Source organism: Anopheles merus, chromosome 3L (genome assembly GCF_017562075.2).
Source record: "Anopheles merus strain MAF chromosome 3L, AmerM5.1, whole genome shotgun sequence".
In the NCBI taxonomy this organism is placed as follows: Eukaryota; Metazoa; Arthropoda; class Insecta; order Diptera; family Culicidae; genus Anopheles; species Anopheles merus.
In genome coordinates, this window is record NC_054085.1 from 38419297 (window position 1) to 38446206 (window position 26910).

Genomic DNA, 26910 nt, shown 5'->3' on the forward strand with positions numbered 1-26910 from the left:
GTGACGAGAAGCGTTTCTTTTTTCTCTTCCTCTCCACTGCTCCATACCACTCATCTAATCAGCTCAGTTAGTGCATCCAGCCAGCTAAACCGCTCACTCACAGACTCCTGTGCCTCATGGCAAATAAAAAAAACCCGCCCCAATCTTGATGATATTTTATGTGTTTTCGTGAATTTTATGCCGCGAAATAAATATTTTATTATTCAACCATAAATTATGGCATCGATTTCCATCCCTGCACATTCGGAGGGAAATGTCTCGTCCTCCGTCCTTGCGCTCCCCTTGCGATGGGGATATAAATGTGAAATCAAACGCAAGACAGGGATGATTTTCGTAATTTTCCTCCGCAAAGCGGGCCTGACTGTTGGGGTGGTTGAGCGGTCCGCTGTTTCTCTCTGCCGGACGCTGGGACGCTATGGCTTCGGGGCATTGATTTATGGGCCAGTTTTGTTGCATGTAAATGGGTCTCCCTGGGGTTGGTAGGGCGAGGAAGCTATTGCATGCTGCAGTCGTCGGGGTGGGGGAGCATAATTGTTGGCACGATCGTAAACTAAAGCACGAAGAAGAGGGCTGCGAAAACTGGGAAAACGGCACAAAAAGTGCCATGATTACGCTGCGCAACAATGACGACCAAGACGATGGGTACAGGTTGATTTTTATGGTACGCTGTGTTAGATTCTTTCACTTGTTTCTTTTTCTGCTCTTTTGGCGCTTCTTCGCCATAGTTTCGTAACTATTTAATCTAGTCGACCTGCACTCCAACAGGTGTTTTTCACTGTTGAGTTTGCGAAATGAATGTACCTAAACAAACCTTACAAATGAGCTTTTTATGGAAAAGAAATCAATCAAAGCTGTGCAGTACATAAAGAAAGCTTACCCACCCAACTTGTAACATTTTCTGCGAATAACTGTGATTTTAGATCCGCTTCCAGCCGGCTCTCCCTCGACAGAAATTCTTCATTCGCTTCAAATCGCTAATCTTTCATCTGGAATTCATCATCGTTCCGAAACGGTTCAGCCTTCGGGCGGACGAAACCAACCCCAAAAGACAATTCATTCCCACTCCCGTTTCGCACGCATCCGAGGCCGTCCCAATTTGGCCGGATAATCGCACACAACGCACCGCGATCCTTATCGATTGTCCTCCACCGGCAGCGATTGGCGACGTTTGCCGTTAGTTGGTTGGTGATAATAATTTATAAAATATTCTCGCACAAAATCTCGCCGGTGCGACCGCAAACGAAAGAGGCAGGCTGGAGACTCGGTTTTGCTGTGTAACGTAGCAGATCTGTGGCTGTGTGGATGTGTCTGCGCGTTCGTTATCGGCAGCATCTTGCCGGTGAATCCGATTTTGGTACGGCATTCCAGCACACGGGGGCACGGACCAAAAAGCATTTAAACAAAACTGAAACAATTCGATTCGAGTGGGCATCACGGAATCGAAACCATCGATGCTGCCGTTTCATTTGCGATTTTCACCTGACATTCGTGCACTTCTCCGCAAGCGGTGCCTAATTTATGCGCCTGATAAGACAATGACGATAAGCATAATATAAAGTCCGAATGGCAGCGATCGGTCGGAGGCAGCAAAAAAAAACGAAAAGCAGCCAAACGGGCCACATAAAGATGCACATCACATGAGCCTCCGATTCAATTCGCCCGTTCGTTCGATCGGCCGATGCTTACTTCCACCATTTCGTACGCGACGCGTGGATGTGGTGACGCTGTGCTGCAGCGCTTTGCCATTGCACTGTGGGCCGGGTCCGCGAAGGACAATCGAAGAAATGACATCCGAGCTTGAACCTCGGTCTGCCGGAGTCGAGGTACACCCCGTACACTCCGTTAATAACAATATATCGTTGGTGCTTCCTTTCAACTGTTTATTAGCTGAAAATGATAACCATTTCTGCGTCACAGTGAGCACCGGTGAGTGTGCACGCGGGGCAGCAAGCCGGTACATTAAGAGCTAAATTTATTTACTCGCTGATTTTGGTGTCGCAGTCGACGGCGCAGTGGCGGAGGCGAATTACGCCCGCTTATCTGAGCGCGAGGAACTCTCCTATCCGGCGAAGCGATCGATGCAGCCATCGCGAGCAGAAGGGACCATCGTTTAACTGCGGATTGTCGCATTGGTAAGTCATTTTTCATCCAGCTCGATCGTCAGCAGCAGCAACAGCAGCAGCAGTTGCGATAGTGCGCCGTTTTGGATTGAATGATAATGCGACCGGAGTTGATCGGTTTGGGTTACTGCAGCGTACGCCGGACCGGTGGCTGTTTCCTAGTGTGCGAAGGAAGATGGCTGGCAGGCGATAGTGGTCCGTTGCGTCGAAGTTATTTTCCAAAAAAGGATCCAATCTGGCTTCCCGATTGCCGAGAAAGCGTAGAAGCGTGATGGCTTATCAACTTCGGCAGCAGCGCATTAGGATTGGAGTGTGGCCTATAATGGTGATTTCGTTGCTTATCGGCCATCTTTCAAAGGTTGGAAATTAGATTTGCAAATGAAGCGTTAGCACAGGTGGATGTGTTGCTGGAGATAGTTTCGTCCAAATGTAGGAGTGAATTAAACCATCGCATTGCAACTGTAAATTTCATGATCTTAGTACCCAAGACATTGAACAAATGCTGTAAAACAATCTCTTTTAAGAAGTCCAACATCTTCTCATAATGTATAATAACCGTACTGAACTTAAATAAGTTGAATTTGTCATACACATTGCATATCTTCAGGCGTTAAAGTGTGAAGAGAAGCATGTTCAACACATTTGAAACATTCTTTCCAAACCCTTAAGAACTTCTTTAGATGCTTCAAATATCTATAATAATCCTTGACATGATGAGCTCAGCAAGTCTGCGTCTGCCATTCAAACTGCAGGCCATATTCCACCACCCATTATCCATCCATCAGTGCATCCTTCCATCAACTGATGCACTTCCTCGGTGCTCGATTAATTTGCCCCCATGCACTCAGCACATCCACAGTGCAAGATGGTTTTACTACCGCGATAGTGGTCTAGTTTTTCTGCTCGTCTTCTCCTCGAGTGTGAGTTGAGGTTTTTCTTGTGCGGTTTGCTTGTGTAAAGCACGGGCTGTGGTTAAGCCCAGGGTTTGTGGGACGGGTGGAAAGTTAAGTTGAACATTGTTAGCCCGTCCAGTCCGTCATCTTCAAACGGACGGTGATGGAACGCTCGGACGCTTTATCCGTATCTCAGTTCTCGCGCGCGAGGCCAGTTGAGAGCCTCAGACCGCCGTTTGATTTACGAGCGCTCAATCTGACGTACGACTGGAATTATGACGCGATAAAGGGAGCGCGGTGGGGATCATATTTTAACCCGGCAAATAAAGTGACCCCTATCAGTGGTGGCCAAATGAACCATAACTGCTTCGCTAATGCATCGCTCGGAGTGGTGGTACCGAGCTCGGCCCGCCCGGGGTACGCTCCCCGAGATTAGATTTAAAGAGTGCGCAAAACTTTAAGCGATAAAGTTAAGTACGAAACCGCAGACGACATCAACTTTCTTTGCACGTCGTTCTTAAGCTCGGGTCGAGCAGGGTTGGCCCCGGGTCGTTTGTTCGTTGCGCTGTAATAACAGGGGCGCTCATCGTGCTGTGCTTCATTCATTCTAAAGAGCCATCATTAGTGATAACCAACTACAAACTCCCGAAATGCATCCCAATTTGCCTGCAAAGCTGGGCTAATTAATTAGCACAAAATGAGACCACTCACACTCCTGCTCTGATCACTCTTCCGAACGCTCTGAGACGCTGCTAACGCGCACCTCGTTCAAAAGGACGGGCAATGGGATAAGACCGTTCCAGTGTTGCAGCCAGCCAGATCGAGCTGAGCACACACACGTGCATCCAATTGTGGCAAGCACTTCCTGTACGCCTCCGGGTCACCCGGCATGAAGATGCTTGGTGCTTGCACCGCACGTAAGTTTAACGCAAACGACGAAGGTCGACATAATTTTAGGGGTCAACCAGTGAACGGCAAGCGGAAGGAAAAAACTGAAGACGCCTCTTTTTGCGGACGGCTACAGAGGATCAGGAGGCATGCAAAAGGGCACACCGAAGCATGCGAAAGCGCATCCGTACGCTTATGATTACGATGATGACGATGATCATGATGATGATGATGATCGTGGAATGGTGGCAGCCGCCGTATCATGATGGAAAATTTGAGTAGAAAATTATCGTAATATATATATTCTTTTATGCGATCGTAATCAACGTCTTAAAGAGTGCATAAAGGTGTTACTTGCACAAGCGATCCGCTAAAGAAAAAGGGGCGAAAGGGTTCACCCTTTCGGTCGACTTGCGTTTTGTTTTTGTTTTTCGGACTTCGGAGCCAGCGATCATCCGCATTGGAAACGAGACCAACCAACGTGTCGGGCAGGTCCAGAACTGTCCATCCGAGCGCTTCTGCTGATATCTGATATCCAATCTCAATGGTGTGTGTGTATGTTTGACGCGCGTACGTTCCCCGGAAAGGAACGCAGCAGTGACCGGCTCGGCACTGACACTCTCGATCCTTGCCTTTTCCCATGCACCTTGCCGTACGCAGCGTGTGGCGATGATCGTGTCTTGTCATGTCCGCTTTGGGTTTGCAGCGGGCAGCAATTATGCGCCATGCAGCCCCACCGTTGCCATGATTATCGCACGGACGTGCACCGGGAGTCGTGGACAGTCGACGCACCAGGGACGTAAGAGAAACAAATGGCCATGGGAAGCAATTACGCTTACCGCGAGTCGTTTTTCGCCCGCAGTCCGGAAAGATTTCAATTACCGCTTGTCTTTGGCGTTCTCTTGAAACCATTGCGTTCGGGAGTCGTTGAACCGGGCGTGAACTGTTCAGCACTTTGGCAGTGGGTCGGTATGCTACTCCGCAGGAAGGCGGGAGACAGAGAGCGAAATTGGATCTGATGGATCGTGACAGGTAAAGAGAGTGTCATAATAGGTGTAGTTGGGATGAGGTTTGCAGCATCTTGACGAGGAATTGTGACCTACATTCAAAGAACTTCTTGGTAAAATGTTGGACTCTGGGAGGAATTTGCCAGGTTTTAGGCAACTTCTGTCAACTGCAATAACATCACATAACTTCTAGCATATTTTATAAAATATTAGCACAAACCGATACTACCCACAAGTTATTCAGAAAACAAAGTGTTGTGTTTTTTTATACTCCTCGGAGATACTTTGTCATGCTAGAAACACTTCCACCTTTACCCAACGCTACTCAGCAGTTGCTTCCCTCTTCGCAACAAATATGACGCGGCACCGCAGGCGACGAGGCGTAAGTGACCGCAATATTAATGGCACCGGTGTCAGAAACCAGCACATCATTTATTTTCACAATCAATCAAAACGCACTCCACCCGACCGACCGACGGTCGTCGCTGGCTGGCTGCGGTGGAGTTAGACTAGCCCGGAATAAATATTTACATTCTTATAAAAACACATTCCGAAATGGATGCCGTCCCTAGTGGTGGATCTGGTGGTCACTTTCTCCCTAGGGGTCGTTACGGTAAGGTGGAATGGAGAGACGGATCGCTAGCGCCCGATAAGGTGTCGTTTAACAAATTACGAAACGGCTACGATGCTCGTAACCCAGGGACCCGAAGATTGGAGAGCCTACCGTGGACCCATACTGTGTATTTGTGTGTGTATGTGTTTGGACTACCCTTTTAAGGGAGGTCGATGATTAATTCTTCTAGAACCCCCCAGCGGGAGGGAAAGCTGAAAGGAAGGGGGATGGTTGGAAAAGTTGAAGCAATTATCAACTCCCCAAGAATGCTAATCAGTGGTTCACTGGAGGAATCGTTCGCTTATCGCCACTCTCGGCAGTGAAGTTCTCGACCCCGAACCTAGAGAACCTCTCGAGATCTCCAACACGGGTGAGTAGTTCGAGCGCCGTGTCCATTTTGCCAGCATTTTGCCTACCTTCCGTGCGCATCCTCCAAGGATCCTCCGGAGATATTGTGGAATTGCTGGGGATCTGTTTTGATTTTTATGTTCTAACCACTCCGGTGCAGATTGTGGAGGGTCGCGATGGCGCGTGGACCACTGCTGCCCTGGTTAGAGTGCGCGACCGGGCCATATTAGGCGAGGGCACCCATCAAGATGTGTGTGTGTGTGTTGATTAATGACATTGTTGTGTTGATTGTCTTAAGCACCTTTTTCGTCCCCAGGGGCGTGGTGTGGTCCACCGAAGTGTCTGTTGACACTGGAGGTTGTTGGATGTTGTTAAATGTGTGTTTTCACGACAACCAACGGGTTTGTTTGCGCAAAAAAGACCCAAAGAGAGAGAGAGAGAGAGAGAGAGAGAGAGAGAGAGAGAGAGTGAGAGAAAGAGAGAGAGAGCGTGATAGAGGAGAAGAGAGCTTCGATTTGTTTGAGTGATGGTTGCCGGGTAGGGCACCGGCACCGGCTGCCAAGAGAGCAGAAGCAAACATATAATTTCACGAGTGAATAGAAGATGTGTTTGCTCGGTTGTTTAGTTTGAGTGGTTGACGAAGGAGAGATTTATCTTAAACAACGACAACAACAACAACAAACAACACGATCGTCCAGTGATCGCTGTTTGTTGGAAGAGCAGCGCCCAAAGCCCAACGGGAACCGCTGAAGAGGTTGTCAAACATTTGGAGGAGCATTTTGGGGTAGAAGAAATTTATATTTGTAAACAGCAATCAATTGGTCGTAAAAATCCACCCCCTTCGGAGGACCCCATTCGCGAACGATTCGATTTAGATTCATGAAGCGTGATACCAGCAACATACATCATCGCCCCGCTCGCTCGTCACTCGGTCTAACGAGTTTTGATTATGCTATGCCAGTTCAGTTTTGGTTCGGTTTGGTTCGGTGCGCGCGAAAGCCGATCCAAACATGTCGCCGGATCCATATCTAATTGCAACTCTGGCGAAGCTCGTGACACATTTCGGTGAATGCGAGAAGACACTTCTACGGTGCACTTTCATTTCGCGATAGCGCAAAACATTCATCCAATGATTCCGATTCCTCCACCTTCCTCCCGAAAGTAGTAGCAGTTCTGGGTACATTGCAAAGAGCCAAAGGGAAGACACACTCCGGGCAGAACTACTGGGTATAACTCTTGTTAATGCCTATAAATTATCTTAATGAACATCTCACCTTGTCTGATAAAGTTACGGTTAAGGAAGCACGTCATGGCAGACAGCCAGAAATGGCGCGCCCGTTGCAAACCGTGCAGAGAACGGCTGCCGGATCTTACATAACCCTGCCGTGGGAGGTGATGGCGCGCAAGAACCATCAACCGTTCTTGCGTTCGCTTCGTCTCGGCTCGTCTCCGGATCCAGTTGTGGAACAGTTTTCCAAGTTGGTGGAAAGAACTTTTTGCTGCTGCTTGTAGAGCGGCAGCTCAGATGGCCGCAGTTGGTCTAGCAACGGAAAAAAAGAATGGAGCAAATGCGAAGCAGAGGAGTAGGACGAACGCGTGGATCAAACGCGCGAAGGAGTTTACATCAAAAAGTTAAATTATTGCAAGCTGCCAGTGAAAGATGTCGCTCTTCCCGAAGGCTCTATTTATGCAATTTCTTCCGAGTGCATAGAAGGTTGCAAGATCGAGCAAACAAGCGGAGGAGAGAAAAGACGCAAAACGTGTTTTCGCTGATTTTTACAACCCGATTACTCTTAGCAGATTATGTCGCTGGCTTGCTGGAATCGGGCTGACTTGCTCGGCCTAGGATGCAGTTTCAGAATTTCTGTGACCATCAAAAAAAAAAAAACGGCTGGGAACAGGTTTCTGTTTTTCTTGTCTTAATCCGCCGTTGGGATCGTTGGCTTTGATTCGTGGGAGATTTTTGTCCCAAGACGCGAGGATTGGAATTGCCGGTCGGGGCAGGAAATAGTCCATAAAATTGTGGATTTGCAAAAGTGGCCTTCTTTGATGGGTGATCTTAGATAACGCACCGGTGCATTCGGTTGACATTCGATCGTGGGTGAAATATCGTTTTAATCGTTGCGTCTTCGAGGCTATTTTATTTGCGTGTGCGAATGCATGATATTTTGATATTTCAAACTGTTTGTTTAAATGCGACTGCAAATAAAATCCTTATTACTTTCATTCCTCCAGCACATCAATCATTTAAAGGTCGCTAGCCCTCATTTGCTGCACTATCAAAACCGCTCGAAATATGATAATTTAATACATCTTTTACCTCCACCATGGAGCATGATTCAGCAATTTCCAGCTCTTTGTTTTTGCGCTCCCATCAGCTCGCCAAACTCGGTCGAACTCCTTTCGCAAAGCGACCAAAACAACTGAACAGCACATGTGAGAGGGTTGAGTGCATCTTCGGGCGGGCTGCACTCGCTGCCCCCAGCTTTTAAATTGCCCGTCAATTCGGCAGCAATCCGGACGAAAGCACAAAGCATGTTCATTTATTTTTCATCCCAACCATCCATCATGGGATCGCGCTGAAATCCCGCAGTATCCATCCACCTTCCACCTGAAACCACAGACAGAGGCTTATGCTGAGGCTGTTCCCGGTGCACCCAACAACCCTTCAAACTGATCCGATCCGAGCAAGTGAGCACCAGGGAAAGAGATAGAGAGAGAGAGCAAAAGAGAGTAACCCGATTCGATATAAATTCATAGTGAAATGAGCTGTCCAATAAATATTATTAAAAATTAATTGAAATTCTATCTGTCGGATTTTATTTGCGGATTGCTGTATGCTCGCCGTGTCGCCGTTTCGCTCGTGGCGTTCACCCGCAGCCTCTGGGTGGCCATGGCGCGAGAATGCCGCACTCACGCAGCAGGTGGGACTTCGGGACGTCCGTTTTTTTCCTGCTTCGGTTTGAACTGCTGTCAGGTTGTACCGTGTGCGTCGTTTCGGGTGAGGCAGCGCGCAGAAAATGAAGCACAACAACGGCGAAAAGTGAAAACGGGAAGCGACAAGCTTTCGATCAATATATCCGCAGAAATACGTGCAAACATTCCGCCCCAATCCCGATCGACACACGCGCTTCCTCCCCGGCGAACTGTTGCATTACTGTTTACTGTTGTTGTTTGTTGATCTCACGCCTTGCCAGTTTGCGTGTAAAACGGTGTTTCTCACCTTACTGGAAATTGAATCTCACCTCAGGTGAAAAAAATATTGTTCAAATTTGCTCGCGCGGAGAGAAGATTCGTCGTTTTTGGTGAAATGACTCATTTACGCACAATTGTTTGGAGGGCTATCACTCCGTTTGCTGCAAAAGTGTGAACTTATTGCCCTTATTTTACCTCCTTGCTGCACACCATACATGCAATCCTTCGCTTTAAAGCGCACAGAGAAGCTTTTAATGCGTTATCACACCCCGTCCAGGCGACGAAACCTCCAATTGCGCAAATGGTCAGCGTGCGACACACGGCGATACGCGTTATCCGCGGGACATGGAAGTATCACAACCCGAAAGCGCAAACACACCGACACAGACGGGGCCAACGTCGTTTCTTCGCTTCAGCTCGATTGGAATAAAGATCACATTTTATTCACACCAACCTGCAAACGGAAACCGAACGCACGCTCGTTGACATTTAAATAATCAGCTCCCAGCCAGGCTGTGGCACGGAAACGGAAGGTGACATGGGCTACACGGGTGGAAGGATATCATCATCGCCATGTGCACTTGGATGCGTTTTGCCCGCTGGGTAGGGTGTCGCTTGCTTTATGCGGGCCCAGAGTTTGTTTTTTCTGCTTTTTCTGCTGCGCCACCGTGGACCCACTCGCGGTTTTGCCGTGTTTGTTTAACGCAATGTCCTAGAGGCGATTGGAAGGTATTTTTAGGAGACATATTTTGGAGAGGATTTATAATTAAAAATAATGTTACATTATGCTTCAACAGAGTCGTTGAAGTCGTTTGATCAAATTTAGTTGCAAGACATTAAAAGTATATTTTGTCCCTCGTTCAGCTTCTAGCGCTTTTGACAAACGTACTGCTCCACTCCAAATCACAGTCATTTCTATTTTCGCTCAATGGCTCGTTGAAATTCACACAACATTGCACTTTTACCACCATGCGCAAGAGATCGCCACCATTACAAATCAACCGATGCACCCTTGTGCCGTCTCCAAACACGCCGTTCACGCGAGCGGGTAAGCAACAAAAAGCAATCACAAACCAAAAAGGGGAGGTTAAAAAGCAAAATTTCATCCTTTTATTCGAACCTCTCCCGAGCGTTGTCGATAATGATGCGCCAGACTGGAAACATTTCCCAGCAGTGACAGGCCCACTCGTGTGTCCAATGAATCGTACCCGCGGAACAGCGTGTATACGAGTACGTGCTGCACCGAATGATAATAATGGTGAGCTGAAGCGGAAACGAAACTGTAGCGCATCACCAGCACCGTATCCATTAAACCACTGACTGATTCGAGCGCCTGCTGGATGGCTGGATGGCTCTGTAAGGGTCGAGTTTGAACGAGTTAAAACCGAGTTTTTCATGCTTCATGCAGCGCTCTAAGGATACGCGTCAAGCGCAGCCTCCTCGCACGGGGGAATTGCGGATTGCCGGGAAGACGGTCTGCCCACGTTCGCTCCGTCGAGCGTCAGCATTTCATCCTGCGTCGATAAACTTTTGATTGATTTTCGATGTAGGCCTCACCACCTTGCTGTGTTTTGCGTATGCGTTGGCGAACGGTAAGGCCATTTACGACGCTCACCCTTGAACTTGAGCAGTATGTGCGTTTGATAAGACAGCGCAAATAGGAGCGTATGGGTTGCATGGGTGTGAGGTGAAAAAGAAATTTATCGAACCGTCATGGTGCACGACATACGAGCTTAAGTGCTTTTTGTGATGTTTGCTTTGATGCTTCAAGATGTTTTGGGACCTCTAGTCTCCGTTTGATTGTGTCAAATTAAGAGCGTTATTTTGAACGTTGCATGCCGATCGTCGCTATTTATGTTCCAGTTTTTTTTTAAATTCTTATGATAATTTCTTACTCCAAAACCTCACTTCACCCAAAACATGCGAAAAACATTTGCATTCTGCTCATTAAAAAGCGATTAAACTCTTTCCGAGCGTCTCGATCGCCTCAAGCCTTGCTTATCTGACCAGTGAATCGCTACGAAAGCGTCTCCTCACTTTGTTCTTGCAGTAAGACAATGCACAACAAGAATACGAGGCCCTTTCTGGCGGTGTTAACAGTTCTTACGCCCGACTAAATGGCCTGAATTGTGCTTTCGTTTGGGTGTTAATGCAGACAAAGGTGCAGCTTGGGTGCGTTGCACATGCATGCAATACGCTCATCAGGCGTCACTAATTGACGGGCCCAATTTTAGGAGAGATCATTCTGCTCATGCCGATTGTTGCAAATTGAGCCCTCATTGTCTGGTTCTGGGTGCCTGCCTTTTTTGCGGAGGATATTCGGGACGCAAAGATTAAAACGAGACGCATTAAATGTAATTAATAAGAGATTAGTCGGTTTATGGTACCGGATGATTGAAATACTAAATCCATCCGGATAAAAAAACACACAAAAAACCCCTGATCTAAACGTCTGTATTGCATCCCGAACGTCATGCAATCTGCAGTATAAAACTTTCATCGCAATTCATCGCACACAATCTTCGGTCATTCCGCTCCAAAACTAGACAATAAAGCTGATAAAATAACACCTCATTATCGTAACTACGATGAGGTCGGGAAATTATCACACAAGATCCGCCGTTACAAAGCGAACAATAAGCTGCGAGCGGGGCGGCCCACAATCCATCGCTGGAAATTATACAAAACTGACAGCAGCGAAACGGTAGCGGAAAAAGGGGCGGAGGGATGCAGTTTCCATTACATCATCGCGCATCCACTCCGACTCGCTTTTGTGCGTCGCATATTTTCGGCTCGGGCTGTGGGAGCCGGCAATCGAATTTTCCGTTAGCAAATCACAGCACTCTGGCTTGATTTTATGCGATTGCATAAGAACAAACGCAAACACCGCAACATATTAAAGCAAAACTTTTGCTTTCTCAGCCGTAAACTGCCAAACGAGACGCTGGTTCGGAGTTTTGAAGGCCTTGTTCCGCCCGCTAATGAGCGTTAAAACGGTAGCGAAAAACACGAGAACTGAAGCTTAAAAGTGACGGTGTGCACTTCCCATTGCACCATGGGGGCCTGGGTGCCTATGGTTGCTGTCTTTGAGGTTTGCAAAACTCTTCACGATACCCTTTAATTACTGTCTTTGGTGGTGGTGGTGGTGGTGGTGGTGGAGGTGGTGGTGGTGGCGGTTTCGTTTGTTTTAAGATGCCTGGGCCTGGGCCTCTTATTAAACAGTTGATGGATTATGTGACACTTTGCTGTACACTCTATCATTTTCACTGCAAACGATTGTGATTGTGCCGGAGGCATTTGATAAGCACACAATTAATGGGTCCCTCGATAGCCACGGAAGAACTAAGCACACCAGCAGAGCATTACATCACTGCAGCATCCGTTTTTCCAATACAGCATTTTTAATAAATTGTTTCTTGTCCCATGAGGTTGGGCGATGTTGGTTTCTCGTGCTGCTAGAAACGGTGCAGTATGACCACTCATCGTTCGCCTGTGGTCCACGGTAATGATGATAAATATTGGCAGGAGAGTGAAGCAACGAGAAACGAGCCTGGAAGCGTACCACAGCGGTAGCTAGAGTCGTTCCGGAAGAATACATCAATAACCCCAATGCAGTCGATGGCGTCAAACTGCATCCCTCGGGAGAGTTGCGAGCGAGCGAAAGAAAGGAAGAAATTGCAAAGAGTGTACACACTACTCAATGCAGTCACTTGCCGGCAACCTTGCCGTTCCCAGAGTGTATCGTAATGATACTGCGCTTTTTTCGTGGTGGATTAGCGTCAACCCCCTCTTCTCCACAGTCGATCATCACCATATCCACCAGTGTACAGCATCATCCTCGCCGCAACACACGGAGCGCATCAAACTCCCCCGGGAGGGTGAAAGAAAGTGTGGTGCAAAATTGTGCTGCAGCAGAACACCGCCCGAATGCTGTCCCAAGGTGGATTTTTTGCTGGCGCTAGCGCAGCCCAACAAGTGTTGTGATGTCATCGGAAAAGGAGCTTCTTCGCAAAGGGTTCTGCATGAGTGGCGAAAAGTAAGGCGCAAACTCATGTTGGTGATGAGCTAGAACCGGCTCTTGCCTTCGGTTTCCAAAAGTCAAGCCACTCACTCCATGTGGTGTAAATGCATTATGCTTTTAATGTTGCCTTTCAGACGCTGTTGTCTTTGGCGCCCGGGTCAGTGTTTTCTTCGAGCTGGTGGTGATGGGGAAGTTTTGCAAAAAGTAATCAACAAGTTGTGCGATGATTTATGAAGAACGTTTACACTCTCTTCGACCAACACTATTATGGTCAGTTTTGCTCAGGATGATGTAAAGTTTGTAGAAGCGTTGCCGATGTGCTGATCTTGTGTGTCGATGCAACTGAGCGGAGCAGTGAAAGAGGTCTAATGTTGCTCTTCTTATTCTCTCTAGGTCTGATCCGATAACACTAAGAAATAGCTGAAATTCCTCATCCAGCTACGCTCGTCGTACACAGTCATGCAATCCTAGGAAGAACAGAAACGACTGATGCCCCGATAGGCACTTTCGTATTAATAACAGCTCAAAACATGGCGTGATGTGTCCCGTCCGGGTTCGGGATAATATATGGTCCGTGTCGCGGGTGTGGTTTGCGCTCCAAACTCTCGATTTTCAAATCTCCGTCCGGGAATCGAAAGCCACAAACCGAGTGGGTTGAAAACGGGAGGGAAGCCGTTAAGAGGACCTAGAACAGAAGTCAAACCAGTAACCTCGATAGTCACGATAGCGATCAAGTGAGACACACGACGCATGCGACAATTAATCTTGTTCGTTTTCTATTCGTCGCCTCTGACTTCTGCGTAGCGCTGGTGGAAGGCCTCAACCACGTAACCTTAGAAACGCAGCGCACAGGAAATGGCATCCCGAAACGCGCCCAATAGTTTGAAGATCGTGGCAGGTAAGTCCGTACGCTCGTGCAGCTCATAAATTACGCCACTAGCACCACGGCCACCGCCGCCAGCAGTGGCCAGCAATGTTGCTGGGGCTTTTTTATTCAGTTTCGACCAAACACCTCGAACCATTCTAGCGGGTTCTGGAGGAACACTGTCGCCGCAGGTAGAGAGAACGACGACGAACCAAGAACAGATCGAACCAGGCTGATTAGCGCAGCGCGCGGGCACGCAATCGTGGTGTAGAATGCTTTTAATTATTTCATTAATTAAATGTCTCTCCCGCGCGTAAAGTGGGAAGGATCGAGGCACGAGAACGCTGCCGGTGGTCCATCGATCGTTGACGAACTTGGTCCAGGCAGAGTGAGTAGGAAAACAGTTGCTTCAAAGCAAACACTGCTATCCTTTCGGTGTACGCGTGGTGTGCATTTGATAGCCCTGCGCGAGGGTCGTTCCTCGGTGCCTGTTTCGATGTTCGAGTCGAAAGTGACTTCCGAACATGCTGGGTGGGTGGTGAGTTTATTTCCTTTTTTTTTCTGTTCGTTCTTAAATTCCCGATCACTATCGCCAAGGCCCGTTCGCACACAAGCCTCCTCTGTCGCATAACTGGATGTAATTGAAGATTGTCCACTGATCCGATCGAACAAACGAAACGAGCTTACTTTACGAGCTTTCACTTCATATTCCCTGCTCGGCTGGGCTGGGAAGCGGGACAGTTCTCGTTAGGGGTTTTTTTTGGCACTGTCCGGTGCATCCGACTGACAGCTTGGGCAATAAATTCTCCGTTGTGCAGTGGGAAACCACCGGGCCCCCGGATGCATGATAATTGCCGTATTTATGATGATTCGACAATAATCATCCCGTTTGTTTGTTGCACATTTTGCTGCGCTCGGGTTTGCACCGACGCCTTTATCTTGCCTTCAGCATTAATTTGGCTCCCGCTGGGACCCGCGGGGGTCGATGACTCCGGGCAGCACAAATAAGTGCTCAAATTTCACCACCAACCGTCCGAGTATCTCACGATCAACATTCCACCGCAGCTTACCTCATTGCAAGACATTTGTGTTGTCCTTCCCAGTCTAAGAAGAACCAAACCAGATGCCTTCCTGATACGTTTGCAATAATTAATGACGCTTGTTATGATGTGTGATGTGTGTGTGTGTTCTACCCTCGGAACTAGCTGGCGTTGATTGAACTGCCGAGACCGTGAAGTGTGACATCAGCTACCTCTCTCGCGTTGGATTTCGCCGAAATCGCTTCCATCTCAACAAACATCTCCAGCTCCAAACATCCATGTCCATTAGTGCGACAACAAAGTCACGTAATGATCGGAGCCTATTTGGTCTAGTTTTTTTTTCGTGCCGGTTCCGGACTGCGGGGGCTGTGAGTGTTGGTCGTACCCAAAGCTTCATCATTAATGGGACACACTCACTTCACACGCCCGAAATAATCTCGCCAACCAACCAACCTGTGGTGTCATTTTTCATCGAACCGAAAATCCATCAATTTCTCCTATGGCTTTTTAGAGGACGACAGCGATACCAATCGGGTTCCAAAAACACACACACACTGGCAGGGAGGGACACTGTTTTAAAGCGTAACATCATATTTTACACGTGATGAATGATTGACCGATGGGTGGATGAGTGGAGGAGATGAACCCGAAATAAATCGATTTAAAACGATCGATTCTGTACTGCTAGGTTCTAAAACTGCATCCACGGGACATGACCCTGCGAGTCGATAAAGTCGGCCAATGCAGGCTGCCAATTAAAATCAATCAAAATTGCAATCGACACCAGCTCCGCGTGCGCCAGTTCGCTGCCATCGACAGCGAGAGAGAGAGAGAGAGAGAGAGAGAGAGCGAAGTGTGCTAGTGTGCATAAATCGGCTATAGAAAGCATCCTGCAGGCCAACATTATCGGCCAGTATCGGCTTTCCGTTGGACGATCCAATGTTCAACCTCATTCCGCCACACTGAATGCAACTCCATCTGCCTCTCCCGTTCCATCCCATGCAGTGTGTTTGATTTCATTAAGTTCGTCCGTCCGGCGGGAGGTAACGACTACATTGGCCGACCTTTCCGTGCGGTGACTTTGGCGATAATGTTGCTGCATGCGTGCGGTGCAGTGGGGAGTCGGCACGCGGCGTTTTAAAGTGGGATGAAATATTTAAATGCAAGCATTTTATTTTAATAATTAATCATGTTCCATTAATTTTCGGCGAATACGCGGCCCTGTCATGCGCCGGTCGTTCGGTGGTCTTGTCTCAATGTTGCCGTCGCCGTTTTGAAATGGATTCGATGCTGCGGGCACTGTGATGTTTGCTGTTCGACTGAAACGCTCATTTTAGCGCAGTGGGATGGATTTTGGAGTCATACGGTTTAATCCATGCCGCTGTAAAAAAAAAGCACGAAACATTGCTGTAGGCAAAACGCTTGGATGAAAGTAAATCGTTCATTTGGTAATTTTGAGGCAGTTTTAACAGTCATGACATTACATTTTTTTTGTCTTTTATTGTTCAGTAAAAAGCGAGCTCATGATGTCAATACTATAATTAAATTCACCAAGAAACTGCTTGAATTGCACTAACTATCTCATGCACAACAGAACTGCAATTGCACATTAAAAAAAAACAACCGAACGAAACGCACAAAGGCCACTCCACCCGCGAAGAGCGATAGTTAGGTTGGCTGTGTTGAGTCTCGCTTGAGCGCACGAAAATGCAACACATCGTGAAGCATGGACCCCGTCACATCTAATAAGCACCATCAGCGTCCGAATAGAGCGAAAAATGGAATAAGATTTTAGGGCGAGCATCCGACAACGATGGTAACCCACCTCATGAATAGTACAACCCTCTTTCGCTCGGTAGATTGTGCACGGAGAGTCTCGTCTAGTGACAGACGTTCTTTTTCTGTCACCTGCCGGAAAGATTACTTGCTGTCCGTGGCTCTAGCTCCTTGCCCAGGTGCTGCTCAACCCCAATCCCAATGGCTTGATTAATTAATTTGCATGCCTGGTGTTGGTGATCTTTTTCTGCTCTTACCCATTCCCTACTGCTGCGCTCCGCTGGCAACAGGACTCCGGTGTACCGAGGTGCTACAATTATAATCAACGTCAGTGCAAAAGTGCTACTTTGGTCGTTGCCACTCCGTCACTCGCACCGTTGAAAAGGTGGCAGTAGTTCTTTGAGTAAGTTCTTTGGTTCTAGCCTACCAAGCGTGTGGTGTGTTAGCTTGTCACCTGCTACCAGCTGGGCTGGAAGTGCACCGTGCGGTGCACTTGTTCGCTGTAACACAAGTACCCGATGCTGTCCTTTTCGAATGGGTTGTGGTTTGTGTGCTCGTTTTATTTTATCTTCCGGGTGTTACTGTCGCATGGGCCACGGTTTTAGTACGTCTAGCCACGTTTATGTCCACTTTCGTGGTAGAAAATGAGCAAACTATAGCGTAAGGCTGGTCAGGAACCAGCACTTTGAGGAAGCAGCTCGCGCGAGGAAGGTTCGTTACAGACCGTTGCTATGCAATCAAGGGAGACTGTCAAACATTCGTAGAATAGAACGTACTTTAAGGAGCTTCTTATTTCATGTACTGTCGACAAACCAACACGTTTTGAACGAATTTTATTCTAAAGAGACTATTTTGCACCTAACCGACATCTCACCAAGTACACGCAATCACGCCTGATTGCTCTAAACTAAATCGTCTTGTACCAGAAACTCTTGCACCAACAATGTCCAATGGAATGATGACAAATGACGGCTTCGAACGGTGACCTCGTTCATGCTGACTTCTTCACCCCAAGATGCACCTCTTTGCCCGAAATTGAGGCTGCACACTGAAGCTAGTAGTTGTGTGCCCCAGGCACAGTCACCGGGCGATCCATCAGTGTCTTTCCAATCACGCGTAATCCCATTAGGGCACTTAACCCGCAAAACGGCCACAATGAGCGTAATTTAAAAATTTATTGTTATTGATCCCTTTTTCGTGGTTAGTGCCTTCCTTATCCCTCGAAGGAAACGCGTTCGCCTTATTCTTTTGCAGCAATATCGGAACTAAAACAGCATCAGGAGCAGCAGCAGTCGCCCACACGATTGTCGTTCCGGCGTTCGGAGCTGGTCGTGAGAGCCGTTCTGGGCCGTTTTCCAGCTGGCCCCGAGGAAACATATGAGCCTTGGACTTTCTAGCTTCTCCGGGCTGCCACGAAGAATTCATTTAAACGGCCATTTATTAGCCGATTGAACGAGGCAGATGGCAGCAGGCCTGTCCGTTCAAGGCCTCTAAGTACACCAGTCGCCAATTTGCGCATTTTTTTTTTTTTTTTGCGCCAGCCCCAACAGTGTGCAAACGAACGCAGCTAACACCTTGGCGCGTGATTCTGCCCCAAGCCTATCCACCCTCCACGAGGTGGAGATGTTTTATTGTGGTCTCTTTCTCTCCTTTTCTCTCCCTCCTTCTCTCTCTCTCTCTCTCTCTCTCTCTGTCTTTCCGTGCCAGATATTTCACACGAGAATAGAAATCTGGAGAAATGGCAAGTAGTTCTGCAACATACACACACAGAAAGCACAAGCCAGCAAAGAAATACGTACGTTCCTTCTAATTCCACCCTGTCGGAACGCTCCACGGCAGCGGCATGAAAGCTTGCGCGCGCGCTACCTTTCGCGTGCGACTCGCGTAGGCTGCATATATTTTATTTTTATTTGACTCGTAAATATTTGAGATAATAAAGGTGCCGCACGGCGAAAATTGGCTGTCCCGGGCGAGTGCGGCGTCCTGCGGGGTGTAGGAGGCAGGTTTTCGCTTTTGTCTCATGCCGGGTCGTGGTTTAAAACCCTCCGCCCAGCTCCCCCTGTCCGGTGCAGCTAACCTCGCGCACTAACCTTTTGCTGCACCGATATTGGCCTGCATCATACACAGCAACACGGCACGACTGTTGGTGGCAAAAGTGGAGCACACGGGTCCACTTCAACAGCTGATTCCAGTTTGGCAGCGGCTCACGTCCAGGCACCTTGCTGGCAGCACCTGAATTAATATTGCGGAATTTTATGCGATAAGTGGTGACCGCAGGAGAGTGCAACACAAAACGAGAAGAAAAAAAAACGCAGACAAAACCTCAAAGCGATATAAAGCACCGTTTGGCCATGTTTCTTCTGTGTGGCAGCGTGTTTATTGATTTCCAGCAGCGACCGTACAGTTGTTGACGGAAAAATGGCAACGGTGTGAATGAGTTATGCAAATCAGTTTTTTTCCTACGTGCTGTTCGTGGCTTGATATCTAATAAATGTTTTGCGGTTCCAAGTTTATAGAAAGAATGCGTTAAAGGAGCGAATCAAAACACAATTTGAAGTGAAACTAGAAAACGAATCCTATTTCTTGCTTTCTTTTGCTTTATTTTAAACACTTTCCAAGCAGCAGTATTATATTGTTTTTATCATTTTCTTTTCTAACGAACAACAAAGTAATAATTATCATCTATTATCTACCTCGGAGGCATTAATTTTTCACCGACTACATTCTGCTCTCCAGTGACCTAATTTGATGCTCTCTGCACCGTTGGCGGAATTTCACTCTCAGAAACATTGCCATGTCCCGCTCCGTGCTGGTTCCCATCATAAATCTTCGCCGATTGAGTTTCGGGGTTGCTGGCATTTTTTCGTAGCTCTCAATAATGTTTCTTCTCCCGCCAATCGACACACACACACGCACAAGCACACAAAACAGTAAAGAGGAAAGCGAAAGCTGAAACGTGATCCTAGCGCAGTACGGGCGGCTACAAAGTATTCTAAATGTATTTTGCTTGTCAATGTTTATAGAGACATTAGAGGGCGACACAGGCGAAAGACGCCTCAAATTGACGTTTCAGTTCATCATCTGGTCCCTCCCCCCCTCCTACTCAGCCCAAATAATGCGTGAGAAAAATGCACGCCTTAGCCCATCGTTCGCGCGGATCGTTTCGAACGCGGAACAACGCCCGAAAAAACACGACTCAATACTTATCATTACCGCCCGGTGCTGGTGCCAGCTTGGGGCGCTGATTCCGCCTTAAGTAAAGTTGTTGTTTTTTTAACTTCTTGCTTACATGTATCTCTTGCGCCCCTCCCTTGCCGGTGTATACATGTACACATTGGGACACTTTGTTCTCTCGCGCCGCGCGAGTGGTTTTGTTTGAGGAAGTTTGGGCACGGCCGCATTTGAATTTCCTCCACGAACAACGGCACGAAGGGTACCGGTGCGCCGGTGTGGAGGACACTATTTATCTGGTCTTTGCGGTTGAACGCGCGATGAGCAAATAAACGTTACCTATTCCGTTCGACTCGCCTACCAAGCGCACCATTAGAAGAGGCAAAAGCAGCATCACCACAACGGTAAAAAATCTCTCCACAAAACGGTGAGGAAATAGTTTGGTTGCGCTTGCGACAGTCGTCAGGGTGACCGGAACGTGACGTGACTAACGGTGTGAATTGAAATTGGCCCTTTTGTACCATTCGATGGCAGCGGTGTACGTTGCAAGACACTCCTTCGCCTCTGGGAGGGTGAAAACGATGGAAATTAGCGCAGGTAAATATGGGCAAGTGGAGAGCCGGTCGGTGATGCAAACCCAACGGCGGCTAGAGTTGTAAGTGTTCCGGTTTCGGAGCGGATATTGGGGAACCGTTTAATGTGTGTACATTACACCTGGTACTGCTGGGCGCGGTGTCCTACATTGATAACAGTGCAGGACGTGATGTTAAGATGAGATTCAGATAAGACACTTTCAACAAAGCCTACGATGTTAACTAAGTGCATTTAGCAACAATAGAGTAATAGAGACATTCACACTTCGGTGGAATTGCTCTTCTGAACAAAGAATTTAACAAATGCAAGTCTTAATATCACAAAGCACTTTTCTCAAGTCTCTTTCAACCACCTTCAACCGTCCCACGAATCTCCTAAATCACATTTTCTTGCACTTATTTTTGCCACCGTCGACGCCCATTCGTCGCTAGAGCGGGACCGTAATGAGAAGGTTTGGCCGTTTGGCTTCCGTTTGAATTATTTGTGTGCGGGTCAATTAAACACTCCCAACAGCCGAAACAAAATTAAAGGCAAGAAAAATGTATGTCAATTGCACTGAAAGCGACTGTCTAATGCAAGGTTCAAATTAAACCACCCCACAAGCAAGGGAGCACGATGAGGGAGGGAAGGAACGATCGTGGACGTTGGGTGGAGCAGTAACTCCTTCGCTGCTCTATTTTGTTTTGCTTGCTGATAACAAAGGGTCGTTCGGCTGACAGTCAATAAATTTCTGATCGCAATGAGCACTCTTCCCTCTGCCGCGGTGGAAGTACGGCGAAGTAAAGTGGAGAGTAGAGAGAAATAAAAATATAATTGCACGCGAGCTAAGAACCACCCCTTTCGTCCGCTTTCTACGCGGTAGGAGTTGAGGGAAAGAAACTCGCTGCCCATAATCGTGAAACTTCCGATTCAACTCTCTTTCTCTCTCTCGCTCTGTCTCTCTCTGTTCGTTCTACCTTCTACAGTGAGAAAGGGTTTTTACGGAAAATTGTCACTTAAGCCAGACGGAAACTGGTCAAACCCATAATAACGGGTCCCGGGCAGCCTGGGCGAGTAAACAATCTCGCCATCCCCGGCGTACGGTTTCCGAGGGTGTGAGGGCCAAATCTCGCCTTCCATGGAACTGGCATGGAGGGGAAGAAAGGGACGCCTTTCGAAGCATTTGTTTTGCGCTGTGTTTTCGGAGTTTATGTTGTTCGACCCGAATGGTATCATAAAAATAATTTTCTTCATTTAAACGACAAACGGGACAATCAGCTGGTTTGGCTGAAGGGGGACCACCTGGGGCTTGTGGGTGAGAAGATGCGATCCCCTAACGAGTGTGCGACAAAAACGAGGGCACACACCGTGCCGGGAGGGGATCGCGTACATCGTTAGCGCTCGCCTCGAATCGGGGGAGGTGAGAGTCCCGCGACGAGCCTTAAAATCTCTCCAAAGGAGTCGTCACCCACACATCGGACTCACGCAATTGGAAAGCGCGAGCTGAAGCGAAAAGAAAAGGGGGAAAGCAAACGCAACCCCGATGGAACTAGAACTAATTTGCTTTTATGATGGCCCAAGACGCAGCGATGACGACAACGGCGACTGCGGCGACGGTTTGGCTCTCCCTTCGCAGGAGCGCTTGAACGAAATGACACCACCAACTATGAGTGATGACTGAGTGGAATTGGATGACTGATGGTTTTCGGATCAGCATCCGAACCTGCCCGAAAAAAAAAACAACAACAAAATTGGAGAGCAAAAAGGGTCACACAACCGACCAAAACAGCACACGCGGTTGTGACGTAAAGCGCCGTAAAGCGGGTCTGCAGCCCGCACCGGCAACGGACAGAAGCAGCAAGCGATCGTTGTGCGTTGTCGCGATCGTCGTCCGAGTGCCACTTTCCGTAATGCTGTTATATATCAGTGTAATTGAAAATGACAGGATTTGTTAAGCGGAACCCTTTATGGGCACCCGAGATGATGGCGGAGGGTGGCTTGTTGGTGTTCAAAAAACGTTAATGATCAGATTTTTTTCCAGGGAGGCGAAAACGAATGAAAGCATAATTTAGTGACAGACACGAACAGGTGAAGAGACCCCGGTTGTGTGTTATTATTTCAAGTAGAGTGCAATCAGCTGTAGTTGGGAGGTGAAGACGGTGTTAATAAGATTTTTAAGGGAATCACTAAGCTACAGAGGGATATTTTTTCATTTATTTGAGATACTTTGAGGGAATTAAACATTCTTGTTTAAAAATGGTACTTTTATGTGAGTTACTACTTCAAGTCTGCTAGTGAGAATAGATCTTCTAGCTCTATAATTCATTCTAAAATATCATTAGTCTTTACTGTTGCAATCAAACTTCCTTCCCTTCTGTACGATGAATAACCTCCAATGACCCAAAACTTACTTGTGCCCCTCTTCAACCCAATCTGGCATCAAAATTGAGCACGTTCTGCTGACGGAAACGAAACGAAATCTTTTCCCTTTTTTTCTCCATCTCAGTTACCGGCACGTGGGAGGAACATTCTTCTCGCTGCTTCTTCTTCTTCTTATTTTGCTCGGTTCTCCCGATAACCGTTCCAACGAGCGCGATCGATTTGCGGATTGCATTCTGCCCCCGTACGGCTGGAAAAGGTGGTTGGCATCTAATTAATTCTATAATTAGCTGACAGAAGCAGTTGTCTTTCGTTTCGATGTTTCCTCCCGTGGTGGGGGAGTGAGCGTAGGAAATCAAGAGAGAGACAGAAAAAAAAACAGAAAACAACCACACGAAACCGATCGTCTTTAGCAGCTTCATTGCGCCAAACCGTGGTGCCATCCTTCTCCTCCGCCCTTTCAGGGTGCAATTTACATGCGCTATTTGTTCTTCCGCGTGCTCTAGGCGCGGGAAGCGCGGCAAGAGACGCGCTCGTACAAACTGGCGCGATTTGTAGAACATGACATTTCTGTACCGACTTCGACAGCGCCGCTCAAATCTCACCCCTCGCTCGGGCCGCTTCCTGCTGCCCCATCCCCGGCACGAAAGTGACATCCGTTCCGCTTTTTCCGCCCATCTTAGAAGGCGCGTGGAAAATCGATGCTTTTTCTCACCTTCCCGTCCTCACCGAGCGCATGTGTACGGGGGGGGGGGGGGAGCGGGGAGGGGTTGTGTTTTCTTTCTGCTGTTTTGTTTTAAACCGTCGAAAAAGAAAACGGGACCGTGTCGGTCTTCCCTCTAGCCACACACACCCACCGACACTTGTTCGGTGGAGGAACCGCGCAGAAGAAGAAAATGGATAATTTTGTTAGTTTCCCATTTTTCCGGTTTCATTAGCATTCAAACCTGGCTCCTATGCAGAGGGGGAGCGTGAGAGGGTAATGGAACGTATGTATGAGGGAAACCGAAGTACATAGTAATGGAAGACCCCTTTTTCAGTCTCGCGACCAAAGTGTCCGCGGTTCATTAAACCGAGGTCGCCGTGGTGATGGTGGTGTGAATTTAAAACCCACCAAAAATGTACCGAACGAAGCGGAAGAGTGTCTGCAGCAGTGTGAAAGGCGTGTGAGGCGTGAGGTAGAATTTTAATTTGACAAAATGAGACTGTTAGTTTCATTCTACCGCTATAGCGAGAAGCAGAAGCCCCGGCAATGACCATTTCCAATTAAGTTGATAAAATTGTCGAGCTTCATTCCGTTAGAAGTCTTCCTCCGGGTGGACGCTTCTTCGCTGGATAGGAACATTCGCGTTTGGATTTCGCACACCGTGTTACCCGACGTCCGGTCCCGATGAAGCCGTGAATCGAATGCAATGTTCTACGGCATTGGAAAACGAAGCAGCTTGACAAAAAAAGATCGGGACACCTCACATAATCACGATCACTTTTGGCACGATCGTAATTGATGCTGTCGAAGTTACTTGGCTCCCACTTCCAACCGGTCTCATCAGCAAACCGATTCACTGTCAGTGCGTTAGCGGCACTCTACTACTGTCGCTAGCAGCGGGACGGCTAATGAGGTGACAAGGTGCAGCTGGACGTGACGTTTCGCTTGCAGACGACGACGACGACGACGGATCACGCCCGGATTTACAGCGCAGCAAACGCACCCATCCTGTCAATTTCGTGATCGATGTGTGACGGGGCGATGGGTTCTTGGCTAGGAACTCTTTCTACTTTTGTTTCCACGAATCTTTAGACACGACGATGACGAAGCGAAGTAGATCCATTTCCGGTGCAATGGCTTCAGAGTACAGTCGGTGTCACACTAACATGGATGTACAGAACTTGGACTTATTTTACTTTATTTTAATTTTTGCATTTTTTTAACAAAGTTTGGATTTTCAGAAACGATATCTTCCTGTATTGTTTGCTTAAAGTCTCTAAAAATTCTTCACAAATATAGATACATCTAACGGCCAATACACATCCCAAGACACACTGTAGTGAATACTGCCAAGAATCAATGTCCCTTGGCACGAGCGCCGAAATGTGAGCATGTTCTACATTTCGACTCATTTCCTGTTATTGTTTGCCCTAGCCCGGGCCCAGCACTGTTCTGTTTGTTCTGGCGCATTCTTCTTTCGTCACCTTTTGGATTTCTTTTACTTCAGACGTCACCCAAAAAGCAGTAATGATCGTTACACCTTCCGCTTTGGCGAAGGTTCTCATGCGTTTCAACTTTCTCGCACAAAGTATCATAACACAATTCGTACGCTTTGTTTCATCACTGTATGGAGTTTTTATTCGACTCTACTAATGTCTTTTAATTATTTCTGATTTATGACGCGTGATCCTCTGCGGTCTATCCGGTATGCAAATGGAGCACATTTTAAATAAACTACCACCATAATAACCAGTTTTTGAATGACTTTTTTGCACACCTAGCAGCAAGCAGCGAACGTATTTCAGCTTTAGCTAAAAGCGCTAAATCGCCTGACAGTTGCCAACCCCCTGTCCCTGCAGCTCGCACTTTGCATGCCTGCCGATCGTCACACCAAAGAAATGATCGGCCCCCATGGGCGATTAATCGCTTTCATACACCGGCGCCGGTCCCAGTCCGCGTCCTCCCGTGCAATTCGATCACTTCGAATGGTAAACGATATAGTAAATTGAATTAAGTGAATTTATAGCACGGCGCAAACCGGACAGTGTGTCCGGCATGACGGTGGCCATTGGACACAACATCTGTATCGATTGGGCTGCTTCACGGCAAGCAGAAAACTTTAAAGACATTTCACAGCTTTTACGGAAAGTCAAACAATACTTTTGTTAAGAAACAATGAACCATACTGGCGGGCTGGAAATGGTTTCTATTTTCAAGAGCCTTTTCTCGGTGCATTCCTTCCGTTTTGTGGGCCTGCCAGCCCACCATTAAGTTGCTCTCCTCCCATGGCAAATCGATTTATATCCCATAGCAAAGGTGGCACGACACCGTGGCCGTATTTAAGGGAACAAGCTCCATCTTTCGATTAATTTCATCATCGTAAGCGTAGCTGAACGATTTTATTTTCCGTTTTTTGCATGCTGGAAAACGGGGTAAATTGTTTGAGGTTGAGCAGAGGGAACCGAAATTTGAATAATGCTGTCCAGCAGATCGGAGTCCATTGGTCAGATCGGTTCCCCGGCAACTAAACGATTTCCCATGCCCGCTTTGCCTGTTTTTTCTTTTTCCATTCGAAAGCGAAAAGAGCAAAATTGAAATATGTAGGCTAATTACAAAAAGGCTTTGCGCGCATGCAAAAGCACCCTCCGGATTTTCCTGCATGTTCTGCAACTGTTTCCCATCGGTAAAAGAGTTAAACCCACCATGGCAGCTGGCAGCTGGAACCCCCCCCCATCCCCCTCGATCGGACCGTGCTTTGGGTGTGAAATTGGCGTCAGTTTGGTTGGTTTATTTTATTTGATTTTTGCACCATTCCGTGTTGAAGCCGGCGAGTTCGCCGTTGTCCACCGGAGTTGTCCGCACCCTTTAAAACCGGGGGGGACACCCGGACATTGACGGATTGACAGGCGCACAAGGGTAGCCTAGTGCGTTTTTAGTAGCATTTTTTTTTTGTGCAAAACAAGCGGCACCACACTAAAGACCTCCCGATTTACCTTTATGTGCACCATTTTACAGGCCTTTTACCCCGTTCCCTCTGATCCCATTTTCCCATGCCGGCGCAGAGACAGCCAGAGCTCCAGCGGTGGAACGACAGCAGGGATAACAAATTTCCTTCTGACACGCGATTATCTGGCTTCTGGTTTCTGGTAGGCGCGGTTCTATATATCCAACACACACACACACACGCACACACGCACACACGTCTAAACCCGTGCACTGCTGTCTGTTTGTAGCCAACTGTGACCGTGGAAAAAAGGGCAACCATCTAAAACAGTTCACTTCTGTGCTAACCACACGAACGGTTACACACTCACA

The 26910-nt window shown here is 47.7% G+C and overlaps 1 protein-coding gene across 3 annotated transcripts in view; it reads left to right on the forward strand.

The window, feature by feature from the left end:
- LOC121598336 (CLIP domain-containing serine protease 14D-like) overlaps positions 1-26910 on the forward strand; it is a 196122-nt gene that overhangs the window by 124854 nt on the left and 44358 nt on the right. Inside the window, exon 1 of one of the 3 annotated variants that reach the window (XM_041925006.1) lies at positions 13495-13983. The exons of the other annotated variants lie outside the window; for them this stretch is intronic. Within the exon in view, the coding sequence (XP_041780940.1) occupies positions 13941-13983 (43 nt within the window). The 5' untranslated portion in view covers positions 13495-13940. Of the gene's footprint in view, positions 1-13494; positions 13984-26910 lie in introns of those variants that run through there. 3 annotated transcript variants of the gene reach the window in all.